At 40.8% G+C, this 15,544-nt stretch overlaps 1 protein-coding gene across 1 annotated transcript in view; it reads right to left on the bottom strand.

The window, feature by feature from the left end:
• The window catches only part of RASA2 (RAS p21 protein activator 2), a 46,506-nt gene extending 33,802 nt beyond the window's left edge, over positions 1-12,704 (bottom strand). Inside the window, exons 1-3 of the mRNA XM_082288433.1 lie at positions 12,628-12,704; positions 6,358-6,463; positions 936-1,039 (exon numbers count right to left, since the gene is read on the bottom strand). Of these exons, the coding sequence (XP_082144559.1) occupies positions 936-1,039; positions 6,358-6,463; positions 12,628-12,688 (271 nt within the window). The 5' untranslated portion in view covers positions 12,689-12,704. The remainder of the gene's footprint in view (positions 1-935; positions 1,040-6,357; positions 6,464-12,627) is intronic.
• Positions 12,705-15,544: the final 2,840 nt, after the last annotated feature.

Genomic DNA, 15,544 nt, shown 5'->3' with positions numbered 1-15,544 from the left:
TCACTTTTAGGGGTTTTTTTAAAGTTTATGATGATATATGAAGAAATAAAACAAGGAATGTTATGGGTAAGTAAATCAGAAAATAGTTTATATAAAAGCATGATGACATTAATTACGATTTGTTATCCTGGATATCACTAACAAGAACGTAAAATAAAGAACACACTTGAGGCTGGAAATAACGTAATAGATCTGAGAAAACAGAACCAGTGATGAATGTTTAAACAGGAAACTGAAGTAGGTGCCTTTTACTCTTCTGATTGCTATTTGGAAAGCTGTTATTATATCAAATTATCTGACATCCTGGTGCAAATTATTTCCTTCCTCAATTCAAGTAAAGTGAAGGCTTCTTCCACAGACTAGCAGACTATTAGAGCTTTGTAGCAACTGTACCCAAAAAGCAGCTGCAATAAAGCCATTATGCAGTGGGGGGAGAAATAGAAATCCACCTCTTACAATTTTTCACTTAAGCTACACGAATTGCTGCCAAATGCTTTGTACGTCTCTAAGTTACAGGTTGGACTGTCAGGGAGAAAAATTATCTATCAATAGTTTTTAGAATTATTCCACAACTGTAATTATTGTGGAATTATTCCACAATTTATTCTCTAAAGACCTACAAGTAGTGACAATTATTCAAATATTCCAATGAAGCAAAACTGGAGAAGAAACGAAGAGAATTTTTAAAAATGTATTCAGACCATAATAAGACTATAAAATGTCCTACTAGCCTAAAAACCAATCATATTTTAGTGTAATAGAAGGAAGTAAGGAAATAAGACCCTTCTTTTCAAACTTTAAAGGAGCATTTAAGTGCACTATACACAGTTTTGAATGATGCTTCACCAATACTTGTATCTGTAATCCTGCATATAATGCTATTGAAAACAACCAAGTGTTATGCAAGATGCAGACAGCACCTCATAGACACTTACCTATACGCAGGTCCTTTTGCAAAACACTTTTATCATATATATAGAAGGACAACCACTGGAATGTTCTTGGAATCTCAAAGTAAAACTCCTCTCCAAAATAAGGGCTGCAAAGAAAGTTTTACAGTTAAAACAGAGAAAGACTTTATGCAATTTATATCGAAGATGAACATTAAAAAGCTGTATTTTTACTGCTGTCTCAGTCCACGGCCCTTACCACTACACTGACCTGTCATCAAAGCCACCCAAAATCATTTCAATACAAGAACACACAATAACATGGCAATGCCTTCTGTTTAAGAAAAGGTAGGAATCAGAGCACACACAGAAAGCGGTGTCTCCTCTGCAATTTCAATTCGATTTTTCTGTCATGAAATTATTCTAGCTGGTTCTCTAGACTTCCTGAGACATGCACAAGTTTTGTTTCATTTTCTTATTCAGTGCATAATTAAACTACATTTAAACACAACTTACTGATTACTTAACTAACTGGCATTTGTTTAGCTTTAACTTCCACATCAAAACTGCTGCTCTAAGATTCAGACCTGTAAGAAGAAGTCATTATCACTAGAAACTATAAAATAGAACAGTGAAAAAGAGAAATGTTAATCTCAAATACATAATCTCCCTCATTCCAAAACTGTCATCACAGTTCTCCATCTAAAGAAGTCCAGTATCATGTTTACAGTTCACCCTATTTAACTGCCATTTGCACAGCCCTCTACAGAAAAAGACCCTAGGTTCCTCTATGTTACACATATTTCATACAATGTGTTGGTATATTCACTTCCAGAACTAATACTCTCATTAAACTTAAGGAGTACTTATTGATGTAATCAGAGCCAGCAGTCAGAAAACTGTATTTCAAGACTGAAAAAACCACAATGTTCCTTGCATTACTGCAAGTGATGAATTCTGAAAGTCAAGTGGATCCACAGAAAAATCCTGCTATTTTAGAATAACTAGGTTCTCAAAAGACTTAAAATAGTTTCAATTACAATGTATTAGTATCACCAGGGAAAGGTGTTGAATTTCATGAAACTAATTTTACGCAGAAAAGTACTGTGATAACAGTTAGACTAAACCGTGAAACTAATGTTGGGGTTTTTTTGTTTCCTAGCAAAGTATCATTATGACACTGTTGTTACAATACTTTATTAAACTAATACAAATATGCTTTATGTTTTGAACAAGCAGCTCATGTTATTACCTACCCAAAAGGAAACCAGGAAGAACAGGTCACCATCCCTACTCTTCCCTTCAAAACAATCACAGTAAAAGAAAACACCACCCAATGCTTAAGGATAATGGCTCATTAAATAAATTAAAAAGAAGAGCTGATAACGAACTTGAAAAGTGGAAAGAAGACAGCCAAAAAATCTAGTATTTCAAATGTCTAGAATAGATTTTTAGAAACAACAGCTTTAAGGGCAGGAATTCATTATAAGGAATTCCACAAGTGAAAATGTTCTTTTTGTTAAAACACAGACCTTTTACCACAGGCTTCAGAGCAGACAAATCAGTATTAGCCTTTGCACTACACTGAGAAGTAATTTTAAAATTCTCAGTTGAAAGATTCAACTGTGGTTTTTCAGCTCCCCACTCCTTTTTTTTCCCCTTTTTTTTTTTATAATTTCAAAGCCAACAAATTCTGCTTTGAGTACAAGGGTTGGGTTCTTCTTGTCAGCACCATGACTGACGGTATAAACTCATGAGCATTCCCTTTAGCAGCAGTGCAGCTCTGAACAGCTTCAACCTCCTTATTACCATCACTGCTCATTTTTATGGTATTGACATGATAACTCAGACCAAAACCAAGGATGAAACAAAGAGTTATTTTAAACTTAGGTCAATTCCATCATCTGGTTTCCCTCACAGCTATACAAATAAAGTTGCAGCAGTACAAACAAAGAGATAGTACAGCAGAAGGATCTGGGAGAATGAGCTAGCACTGGTGTCAAGGGAAACTCTGCTTTAGTTCAGCTTCAGACAGGCATCCTAAGGAAACACCAGACTGCACTGCACACCAGCAAGTGCCAAGGCTTTAAGTTCCTATTCTTGATGGATCTATGGGACTCTTGAGAATCCAATTATAATTAGGCTGAGATGGAGACTATAAGCAGACACTTCAAAAAAATCTATTTAGCACCTTTATCTTGCAGCTAAAGAGAGCAAACTTTGCAACTACATATATCCCTAACCCCTAATGAGCAGCCATTAACATTCTTTATTATTTTTACTTCAACACTACATTAAGTCTCAGATTCAGCAAGAAAGAACAAATCTTTATGAGCATAAATAGAATGTAATGCATTGCTCTACTCATGTTGATAAATTTTTCTTTACCTAAATTAACACTGGTTATCAGTTGTTAATTATTCTTTAGCAAAGTATGAGGCAGAGAGAGAAAATTTAAGGTAAAAAATACAATGGATTAGTAAAGAAATTCTTAGGTGGATACAGAACTGGCTGATGGGGTACAACAGTTTACACCAATGAGGAATAACTAAAATGGAGAACTCACTCATCCTGTTCCTCAGGGATTCTAGTACTTTCATTTGTGACTTTGATGCAAGAACTTTAAAGACTGTGACGGATACAAAATTAGAAGATAGCGCTAATTCAAAGGACAACCAGACTGTCATACAGGAGGAATGGGATTACAGTAATACAGAAGATTAAATTTCACTGTGTAACACACTCCTCTGCTCTTCCCTTCCTTGGTATAGCAACCTGGCATTTCTTTGTGGACCCTGACCAATGCCCCGATCTGTCAATTAATAAAAGCAATGGTTACGTCAACAAGGGAATTAATTTCTGCTATAACCTTGTACTACCACAAAGTTCAGCTGGAAAAAAAACCCCACTGAATTTAGTTTAAATTAAGAAGAGGACACACACATACCCAAATTCCATCCCCCTCCACCCATTCCTCGTATTTGACCACAAACATCTGAGGAGGCTCATGGATACTCTTTAAACTTTCCAAAGGGAAACAAAAAAAAATTCTTTCCTTAGAACCCACACAAATCCCACACCATGTCAGGAAATATTTCTTCAGTCATTAGCCAAAATATCTTTCTTTCACTTAAGTATTAATTAGTGGGGTTTTCTTAACTTTGGAAAGTAATTTGTTTTACATCTGCACTCCAACAACTCTTCCAGTGCTGGTGGAAGGCCAAACCTATTTGCACATTTTAAAAATACACTTCTTAATAGTTTTCAATCATTGTAGTCAAAACTAATTTTAATTTTAGTGATAATTACTTCCACAGACATTTAACTAGCTGATATTCACGAGACCAAAATTTAGACTACAACTTGTATAAATTTGCAACCCATAATACAGTGACAAAAACAGACTGTGAATTATGTGTGTAAGAAAAAGCAAGCACATAATATGAAACAAAGCAATGAAATTCAAAGTTGTATCTATGATTAAAATTATACTGTAGTACACCTTACTGAAAAGCAGTTTATAAAGTTTTCAGGTTAATAAGAGATTGGAGCTTTCATCTCCTGTCCCAGTGCCTCTAGGTTAGTACAGTTTATAGTTTAACACAGCAATAAGAAACAAGATGTTGTAATTAAGTCTCTAGAATGAGAGCCAGCCTTCATAACTGCATACACAGTAGCAATCAAGTGTAAGCACCCAACTCTGGTTGGTGCTAATAGAGGACAAGTTATTTTATTACCTTTCACCCGTTTGTATGGATCCCTCCCCTAATTCAGAGGACGAAGGAAGTCACCTATGAAGTCAGTGGAGACAGAAAGGTGCCTATGGGCAAAGAATGATTCAAAATACTGTATTCTAACTTCTAATAAAATGTTGTTATCTTACAAATATTAATTTCACATCACCCGAAAAATTTTCTATTTGAGGTGTGCTATTTGAGACTCCTCTCTCCCCAACTGTTTTGTTATAGTGAGATTTTTTTACTTTATTTCCTCTGTAAAGTATTAATGACATTGTAATTAAATGTCAGTTAAAACCTCAGTACTATTAACATTTTTGATGGATCTAAGATGTTTTATCTAATGTTTTATTATGCAACTAATACTTATATTATTGTCAGGTGATGAAAGTATGTAAATTTAATAGTTCTTAAACAATATAATAAAAATGTCTGTGTAAACATCATAGCTAACAGGTCTTACTTCTGAGCATAGTAGTAACTTCTATGGTTTCTATTATTAGCATCAAAATTGGACAGCAAAGTCTCTCTTTTTCAAAGATATGTTTGGTTGGGGTTATTTTGCTCATCAAACTACTGTCTATTTGAAGGGGAAATGTTAAGTTTCTGCTTTATCAATAGAGTCTCTTTAACATTCTCCTCTGAAGGATTATTCAATTGAGTTTGAATAGCAAAACAATCTCAGTTGCAGACAGTTAAATTCTGAAACTTTTATGGATCTGACTACAGCAGTTACAGATTAGGAATATAAACCAAATATTTGTTATATTTGTTTGTACGTGCGGCATTTGCTTTTCATGCAGAAGCATAAGGAGGCTCTGAAATGATGTTATGAAAAAATAAAATTTCCTTATTTAAGTTTGCAGCTGAGCTGTGCCTCACCTGTAAACATCTGGAGAGAAAGCTCAAAGAACAAACACTAACAACAAAACCACTGGGAAAAGGAATTAGGAAAACTTTCAAGAATTTGAACAGACTGTCTAGGTTTTAAGAGGAAGGTTTACTATCACCTCCACAGAACTGAAACTGTCACTCAGATATTCTGAACAACGAAGCTGCAGGGATGCTTTTTTGGGTCCTCAGTGAACTTCAGAGTTTTGAGACATGAAAGCACCTACACTACTGCAGCTACTTCATCCTGACTTTTTATTTGATTCTTTTAAGGCTCTTAGACAGCAGCAGAATCTACAGTAAATGGTGCCCAGGGAGGCAAAGCAAGGCATTCGGTGTGGGTACTGTTAAAATTCCCAGAACAAGAATTACAGGAGAGAACAAGGTCTGTTCAGGGGACAACCCACAGCACAGAAAACTCTCAGACATGGCAAAGTTCCGGTTCCTTCATTCTAGAAACAGGTTTTACCAGATACGCAGTAAGAGCAGAATTCCACCAATACAGTTCGACTGCTTGCCAGAAGTAGGAAATGGCATGGGGAACAAGTAACAAGTAGATTTCTTTCCCTTGAAAACAACCTAGCAAGAAAAAGAATGTTATGCTGCCCAATGGAACAGAATACGGAAATATATTCTAGCATACTTCATTTCAAAAACACTGCTGTACTCACAAGACTCAATTTTGTCTTCTTGCAACACTCTCATGATTTACACATTGCTGTAACGTCTCTGAGTAGCTGCCACAAGTCAGTTCTCATTTTAAAGTAGTACAAGCAAAAGCCATGCACACTGGTATTGGGCAGTCTTGCTTATCATATCCATTTAAAAACTGAGCTTACCTTAAAGATTTTTCAACCACCTGTGTACGAAAAACTTCTTCTTGATCCAAGTTTATGGTACAGAAAAAGTCTCTCATTTTGTTGGGTACTAAGTGTTTGGCATCATCTGTAAATAAAAAAAAAAATTACTGTAAATACTGCAGGGGAAAAACTTACAAAATGTTAGGTACAGGAATGCTACAGTTCTACTGCGTCCAAAAAATTGATTTTTCCATTCAGTTGGTATGCATTTCAATAATCATTTTCAATTCATAAGCTTCATGAGGGCAGAAAAGTTGCTACATCCAGCTTCACGTGGAATGAGAGTTGACAGGAAGAGACACACACTGACTCATGAACACCACTTCCTGCAGCACCTGCACTTTCCCTTGAAAGGTCTCATCTCGGGCTTGACCCTGCACAACTTGCTAAATCCGAGAAGCTCACAGCCTGAGGTCATAACACCAAGACATGATCTGGCTGAGCTATTGTTCACTTGGTATTTTCTCCGCAAATACTTTGGCTAAAGGAAGCTGATTAATAAGAACTTGCCCATCAAATCTTTATTTCATTTTCCACAATGAACAGCAGATTTTGAGTTGGCTGAGCCTTTGAAAGTATATCCCTCATGAGTACTGTTTATTTTTTTCCTAACTAGCAAAAGGGGGAAATCATCACCTCCTGATTCAATGCAACATGGAAAAGAAGAAAAGGAAGTTTCTAATAAGAAAGAAAGATTGGCAGCACAAGAATACAAAGATTTGCTGGGTATTGAATGTAGGCCACTGCAGTAACATGCTGGACATAAGGCACATCTTTTAGGAAATGGCTCCCTCAAAGCAGTCACAGCTAAAACCAGTTGAAATTGGAAAGCTCTTCCAAAATCCAAATGCTACAGACATCTACATTAATTTACGGCAACACTGTCCTCTAGATTAAACAGTGACTTTCTGCCTGGATGTCTCCTCCCCCTTTGAATGTCTGAAGACAGCAAACAGACCCTTTTCAGCTTTTATTTTGCTGAAAGAAATGACAAGCCTTTCTGGTGCTCTCTCCCATGAGAGGCTTCTAATCAGAGCAGGTGGTCTGTCCCTGTTCCACTTGATTGTCCAAACCAAGTGCAACCAGAACTGTATCACTCTGCAATAGGTCTTAGCCAGGACTCTCACAGTAGTGTCCATCCTTGCCTGCTGCTGGAAATACCTTTCCCAATGACATGTGGAATCAACTTTATCTAAACATTATCTACTTTTAAAAGATATTAAAAATAGGATGAAAAATACATCAAAGTATTGAGTTTTAAGTACTTTAATGTCTGAACAGCATTAGACCTTTCAGAAACCACAGTTTGAAACTAGATTTGAAATGTCATACATGTTTATTTTTTTAAAAAATGCAGATATGAAGCACAGTAAGTAAGCTTTACTCTCTATGCTGGTAAGATGCAAAATCAAAGTTCTGTTTCCTTTCTCCTCCACAGTCTTTTTGAGTTAGATGGTTAATTTAGGTTAACTTATTACAGTCTTGAAAGTTAAGTAAGTAATGCCCAGCATTGCAAAGGCTGCCCTAACTGTCTTTGCTCAGAGAACATGACAGTTCAACAGGAACACAGTCTGACCTTCAATCATGACATTTTCCAGGTCAGGGATATAGACACTGATGGAAAGCATGAACAGACACTTAAGGAACTTCCACAGTTAAAACTTGTGCTCTCAAAAGCATCAACAAGTTTTTCATCAGCTTGGCTGCAGGAGAGGAGGAAATACACACATTATTTTTAAATGCCACACTTCATGTTGACAGACTGAGAGACATGAACAGAATTGGGTTTCAGTGGCTTTAGACTCCAAAAAGAGACTAAACTCCAAGTCACCCTTAAGTGAGATATTGCAGGAGAACCAAGAAAAGCATAAGATTACCACTGCCTTAATTTTTTTTTTTTAAAGAGCTAATTTCATAAAACATATGACATATAAAATGCAATTCATCAATTTGGGAGAGCTCCTGATACTGTAAGTTTATCATTAATAAACACGAACTGGATTTTTCAGCTGTTCCTAAAAAGATTCTTTATTTTTTAGTTAATACTCAGCACTGTCCTATTTTCCCATAAAATATTAAAAATATAACATTATTTAATCATTACTGTAAAAGCACAGTACAGTGGACTTTGAAAGGCAATTACAATTATTATAGTTTCATATTTTCTTAAAAGGAGTAAAAATTAAATATTTCTGAATAATTCACTATTTGTATCTATAATATAGTGCAGTTTTTCAGTTTTAAAAGAAACCTTCCACCCAGAGGCATACACAAAATACAAGTTTTGATTTCAGTTGTTTAGAGCATGGTGCTAATAACACCAAGGCTGTGGGTTCAATCCCCATACGAGCCATTCACTTAAGAGCTGAAATCAATGATCCTTGTGGGTCCCTTTCAATTCAGAATATTCTGTGATCTGATTTTCTAATGAGTTAAAAACCTTTATTTTGTAGCCCAAGTGTCTGGCTTTAAGGCACAGACAAACTTTTGGTAGGAGAGGATCATTCTCAGTCCTGAGTTAAAAATAACCTCAGAGCACTTGCCAGGTGAAGTAGAGAGCATGAGATTTCACATCCTTTCTAACACCTCTTAGCATCTGTGACTGTGGGAGACTTTCCACCCATACAGTGGTCCAACTCTTCCAAGAAGCTTATTTCCTTTAAAAAAAAAAAAAAGGCTCAAGTCTTCAATTACACTACCTCTTCCTTTTTCTGAAAAAACTAAGGCTATAATGATTGCATAAAAATCAAGTATTAACAACATCAAATATCTACTTAATGTTTACATTTTCAGTGCATATATGTAATATCCTCTTCAAGTGAAAGTGTTCAATTAGTGTCCACCTTCCAAATTTCTTTGATCTGAGTCCCTGCCAGAAGAAATTTATGCACACAAACTTCAAAGTATTTGCTTCACAGGACTAAACACATTATATTATATAGCAACAATAAATTCCACTCCAGGGGTGCAGCATAATCCAAGATAACCATGCAGTGTGAAAAACACAGTGCAAGTTTGAAAAAGAATGCATCCTGAACTTTGTCAAATGAGCTCTAGGAGAAAACGGGCATTTTCCCAAGCACTCCGCTAATACAAGTTTCAGTTAACACTCAAAAAATCAAGGCAATTAAAATCACTTACTGTACTTCTATATGGCATAAAATGAAAACAGAAGCCACAGGGTGAAACACTACACTACAAGATATGCCTAAAGCTACCTGATACCACATACCTTTGTAAAGCATTTCTGTCATTACTATAGCACATAAAATAGAGCCATCAATACAAAAGCATTGTCAAAAAGGAAAGACTTTTAGTGGATTTTTCATGAAATGCTTTTTCATACATTTTCCAAAAATATTACAGGGTCTTAAACAGGTAAAACCAGTTCATCTCACCTTGCTTGAAAACTGGAGGCAGGAGACTGGTTGCAAACACTGACAGCCCACAAAAAGAGGGTACAAGGGTCTGCAAACGTGTCCTTACTCAGGTTCTTCACTGCTAGGTATGCAATGGCTACTTAAGCCACCTTTAAGAACATGTCTCAGTTCTAAATCTGGTGTGATGATTTGTGTAACATCACTAAATTTAGATTTTGCCACCAATTTGTGCCTTGCAAAACAACAATATAAATAACAACTTTCTGCAGATGGTGTTTTCTATACATGCAGAATTACACAGAACTGACATTACCTCATTAAAACTACCACGCTCCCTCGTGCAACACACATAAAATGAGTTGGTGTCAAGTTTTAGCTGCCAGCAAAGCTTAGGCACCAAAATGTATTCTCCTTGTAAGAAACATGCTGTAAGGAATTCCTTCAGACTATGAGCATCAGCCTTCCAAAGTGAGGTCTGCTATTACTGATCCCTCCAGATCAAGGAGGATTACACTATTACATTTGTTTATTATTGTTCATTCAGAGGGTTTTCCCCTACAAAACAGAGCACTAAAATACTAGCAAGAAGTGAAAATAACACAGTATTTGTTGTGCAAAGAAGCCAAAAGAGCATCTAGGCATCAGAGGGTTCCAAAGCTTCCATAGCATATTTAACTCATTTCGTTTTTAAACATGTTTTATTTTCTTAGAAGAAACAGGTAGGTTTACAAAGTGATTTTCACACTGTTTCAAGACATGTCTTTTATTGCAGCTGATACCTCCACTCATTTTTCAAATGGGTTCTTACAGGTCCATCTTTGGCAATCAACTTTCACATATTCCTCAGGAAGTAAGTCATAGTCCTCTGTTTACCGACACTTTTGTCAGGTAACTGAACACTCAAAGTTATGATACAACCACAGGCTCAATCCAGAATGCATAAATGGGACAATAAAACTGGTTTCAACATAAGTCTCAAGACATTCTGGTTTGGTTTTTAATGCTCAGTGGAAAACTTTCATCAAGTTCAAGTATCACAAAATGTAAAATAAAACTCACTGAATGCTGTGTAGAACAGTGTTGACAAAACCTTATGATAAAAGACAGGAAGCAGAATGGTATAAAAAAATAAGTCAGCTTCAATAATCTTTAGCAACCAACTTCTTATGTATTCCTACTAAGCAGGTCATAGTCCTTCTTCCTAGGGAGTACTATGACCTGCTTCCTAGGGAATACATAAGAAGTTGGTTGCTAGAAATTACTGAAGACAGACTAAGAAAGTTGGGGCTGCTCAGCCTGGAGAAGGTTATGTGGAGACCTCATAGCAACCTTCCAGTATCTCATGGGGGCAGCTGGAGAGGAGCTCTTCATCAGGAACTGCAGTGATAGGATGAGGAGTAATGGAACAAACTGAAAGAGGGGAAAATTAGGTTAAATATATGGAAGAAATTTTTTACTGTGAGGGTGGTGAGGCACTGGCACAGGTTGCCCAGAGAAGCTGTGGATGCTCCATCCCTGGAAGTGTTCAAGGCCAGGCTGGATGGAGTTCTGAGATGGTCTAGCAGAAGCTGCCCCTGCCCATGGCAGCAGCATTGGAATGAGATGATATTTAAGGTCCTTTGCAAAGCAAACTATTTCATAACCGTATGAATTCTATGAATTCATGCTTTAACCCCAAAACTAACAGTATTCTTTTTTAAAGGCTAGCTGGCCTGTATTATTTCTGTGCTAATTGCTAGCAGCAGCAGATCTCAGTGTGTGTTCAGCCTTGCCTACCCAACCACGTCCTATTGCTCACACCCCGGAGTGAGAGCACCTCCAGCTCCACTCCAGGCCGTCTCCTATTTTCATGACCCAGTCTTCTATTTACTGAAGACACAGTAAATACATCTAGGCTGCATGACGATATTTAAGTAAACACGACTCCACTCCTTCACCAAACCTAATCCTTCAACGTGTTTTCACAGCCGGTTCTCAATCCCGGCGCCATGCCCGATTCAACTTGTTTCGCTTCATTCTCAAAACAGTCGATCAGTTGCGTGAGAAAGGAAACAAACGGGCCGCGTCCGAGTTCTATGAATGTATTCCGATACCCTTCAGGAAGCCGCCGCACATCCTGTTTCTCCCACTCGCTTTGAAGTGCTCCCCAGCCGCACCGCACTATCTGTGCGCCTCCCCGGGCCCTCCTCCCAGCCCATCCGCCGGCTTCCCACGTTACCGAGCGTATCGGTATTTGCAGTCAGCACTTCCCAACCACCAAAATAAGGCCACCGGCCTCTCTCTCCGCCTCCTCCTGCTCGCACACACGCTGCACAGAGGCACGGGAGTACTGGTGACCGCTTCCAGAACAGCCCTTCACCACCAACTTCCTGCACATCGCTAATTTCGCAATTTCAGCCTGACAAACAGTCTGATGCCCGAGGTCCGGGCGGGAGGGGGCATTGCTGTTCGCCCGCTGACTCAAGCGAACCCCCAGAGCCACGGATGCTTCCCTGCCACTCCGGGCCTCCAGCGGCCCCGCCGCGTCCATCTATCCATCCATTCATCCGCTCACCCACCCATCCCGCCCCGGGGCTCGTGGACCCCGGCCCGGCCCCGCACGTATCGCTGCTGCCGCCACAAAGCCCCTCCGCGGGGCCGCCGAAGCGCAGCGCAGCGCGGTCCAACCCGCACCCAGCCCGCGGCCACCGCGGCCCCTCCGCGCCCTCCCGCCCCCGCCCCGCCGCCTCCAGGGCCGCCGCGCCAGCGCCCGGCCGTCCCGCCGCGGGGAGGGAGCGGCAGCGTCCGAGCCGGGGCGGGAGCCGGGGCTGGAGCGACACCTGAGCGCGGCGGCCCCGGGCGCTCGGCCCCACCGCAGCGCCTCACTTACAGATCTTCCCCCGCAGGTTCTGCAGCACCCGCACATCGTCGCCATCGTCTCCCGCCGCCATCGCGCCAGCGCCGCCGCCGCCTGCGCAGTGCAGCGCCGCGGGGGAAGGGAGGGAAGGAGAGAGGGAGGGAAGGAAGGACTGAGGGAGGGAGCGGCCCGGTCCCACCGCCCGCCCCGCCCCCGCCGCCCGCGGGCACCACCGGCCGGGGCGGGCAGGGGGCGCGGCGCCTGCGCCACGGCGGCTTCTCCCGCTGCGGTGTGGGGCGGCTCCGCCCGGGGTCCGCCACCTGGCGCTCCCGCCGGGCCGGAGCTCCGCTGCGCTGGTTCCGCGGCTTGCCCTGACGGCCCATTCCCCTGCTGTATAGTCAGGAAGACAGGACATAACCTTAAGCTGCGCCTGGGGAGGTGTAGGTTAGACATTAGGATGAAATTCTTCACAGAAAGGGTAATTAAACAGTGGAATGGGCTGCCCAGGTAGGTGGTGGAGTCACCGTCCTTGGAGGTGTTTAAAGAAAGACTGGACGTGGCACTCAGTGCCAGGTTCTGGTTGACAAGGTTGTGTTGGGTCATAGGTTGGACTCGATGATCTCAGAGGTCTTTTCTAACCTTGTTGGTTATGTGGTCCTGTGCCTCCCACCGGGGCAGAGGGCTCGGCAGCCCGGAACGTTGAACGCTCTGTTCTCTATCCTAAGATCGGTCACATTAAATGGCGGGTGGTCACATTAAATGGAACGAGTGGCAGGTCTGGCCATTTTGGTCTGTGGTGTGCCGAGCGTCTGTCCCTGTGCAGCGCACGGCATGGGCTCCATTGGATCGCCTCTGCTGTTACTAGTTCACGTTCAGCTCTTCGGCCATGTGAGAAATGCCATGAAACAAGTAGGAAATGGCTCGGCTGCCAGCACTGCCCCAGGAGCAGGTGTGCTGTCTGCAGAGTGCCACAGGCAGTGCTTCCCTCAGGCGTCATACAGCGCCTAGAGGCGTTTGCAGGCTGCAGCAGCTCGCCTTCGTCAACAACTGAAGGACTTTTGCATCACGTTTTCTGCCATGGATTCTCGAAGACACCGATCCCCATGTGGAACTCTGGGATCTGGCTTACACCCGGACTTCACCCCAGTCCTGCATTGGTGGTGGGCACCTGTCTTGGGCCTGCACAATCCACCCAGCCGTCGGCTGCAGGTGACACGTCCACTTTGGTGTCACTGCAGGTCAAGCTGAGGGTACATCTGCTTCCAGACCCTGTAGGCACAGAGTCTGGTGAAAGCCTTTAGTGACTGACATATCCTAAAGCACAGGTAGTTCCGCAGGCTAAAGCTGTTGCAGAAAGCAGTATAGGCCTAGGGTTCTTCACTCTACACATAAAAGCCCTCTTCAGTCTGTCCTGCTGTTAAAGAGAAGTTTGGAAAGTTGCAGGCCAGCCATCTGTCATTTTCTCTAACTGCAGTCCCCTGCTGTGGTGCTCTGGCCATTTTTTATTTCTCCTGCACAAATCTTACCATTATCGCTATGATATGGTATGGAGCCATATAATCCATCGTTTCTTGATGGCTTTTCCTGCATCCAACTTCTCCCCTGCTGCTCCTTTGGCAGTGGTGACGTTCCTTCCTCATCCCCACACTCTACTTCATGGCTGGGGAACAACAGATTTGTGTTTCAAGGTGGCAGTGGTGGGGAATAAACTGCTTCATCACACCAGTAATGGGTGGATTTGTGTGAATGCAAAACGTAAACCTGCACAAAGACATGAGTTTGCATAAGCTGAATTTTAACCTGTTGGAAATGAGAAGTTCCTCTACAGTACGAATTGAGGATTTGATTATCTACAGTTTACTGTCTAGGCTGGCTGCCCTGTCTGGCTGGTGGCTGGTGAACTGAGGTTCACCTGGGCACAGCTGGAGCTTTGATCTGGGAAAGTAGCAGGGCAGCACACTGAGAATGGAGATGTGTGTTTGAACTGTGCATTGCCTCACTTTGGAAGGTAGTGTGACTCTGTTGCCTCCATATTCTCTCAAAAGTTGTGACTACAGTTGGGGTTTACTGTTTTAACTTAGCATCAGCTTTTTTAAAGCACTGACCTACATTATCAATTCAAGGTTTGCCACCCTCTGATTCCTGACAGACAGATTTTATTTTAAAAAAAGTTTTGCTTTAACATACTATATCCAGAATACTGTGTAAATTGCATAACCTTCATTTTTGGCCTCTTCTAAAGTTACGTTTTAGGAGCATCCGTACCATAGGTAGGTCTGGGCATGGTTAAAACAAGCACTGGTGTGCTGACTTGCAAACTTACGGGAAAGATTTCTTCATTTAACAGTGGGGATGTACCATGGGGGATCTTTGCTCCTTGTGTGAGAACCTCACAGCCAAGGTGCTGAATTGTCAGTGATAACTGCTGTATTAAGGAAGTTTAGAACAGTTAATAATAATGATGACACATAGTGGCTTACTTCAAATGTCTCTGCCTGTCGTTTAGCTGCCATGCAATCTCATTTCACAGAAGACAGCATTATCATTTACTACACTTGTTCTAACTTTGGGTATGTCATAAATGAGGACTGACTAACATTTTGTTTACCTGCATAAACTTCATGATGACCCACTTGTCTTTTTAATTAGCATTTCAAATAGAGAAAAAAACCTATTTATTACAATTAGCAAACTTCTAACTTTTTTTTAGTTCTACGTCTCTCCTGACAACCATCCCAAAATGACCTGCATAATTTAGCTTAAGTTTGATTTTAATGCAGGTTAGAGACGAGTGACACCTAGCTGAAGGGGGAAGTACTTTGAATATGCACAGTCTTCTATTTTGTATGTATCTTCATATTTTCATATGCAATTAGAAATTTGCATTTTGAATTATGTTTCTTGACAGCAGCCCAAAAAAGTAGTGTGTGTAAAATACACAATCTGTACT

The sequence above is a fragment of the Coloeus monedula genome (genome assembly GCF_965178545.1).
Source record: "Coloeus monedula genome assembly, chromosome: 10".
Taxonomy (NCBI): domain Eukaryota; kingdom Metazoa; phylum Chordata; class Aves; order Passeriformes; family Corvidae; genus Coloeus; species Coloeus monedula.
The sequence above is the reverse complement of the archived record's forward strand: the minus strand, read 5'-3'. Positions and strand labels throughout refer to the sequence as shown.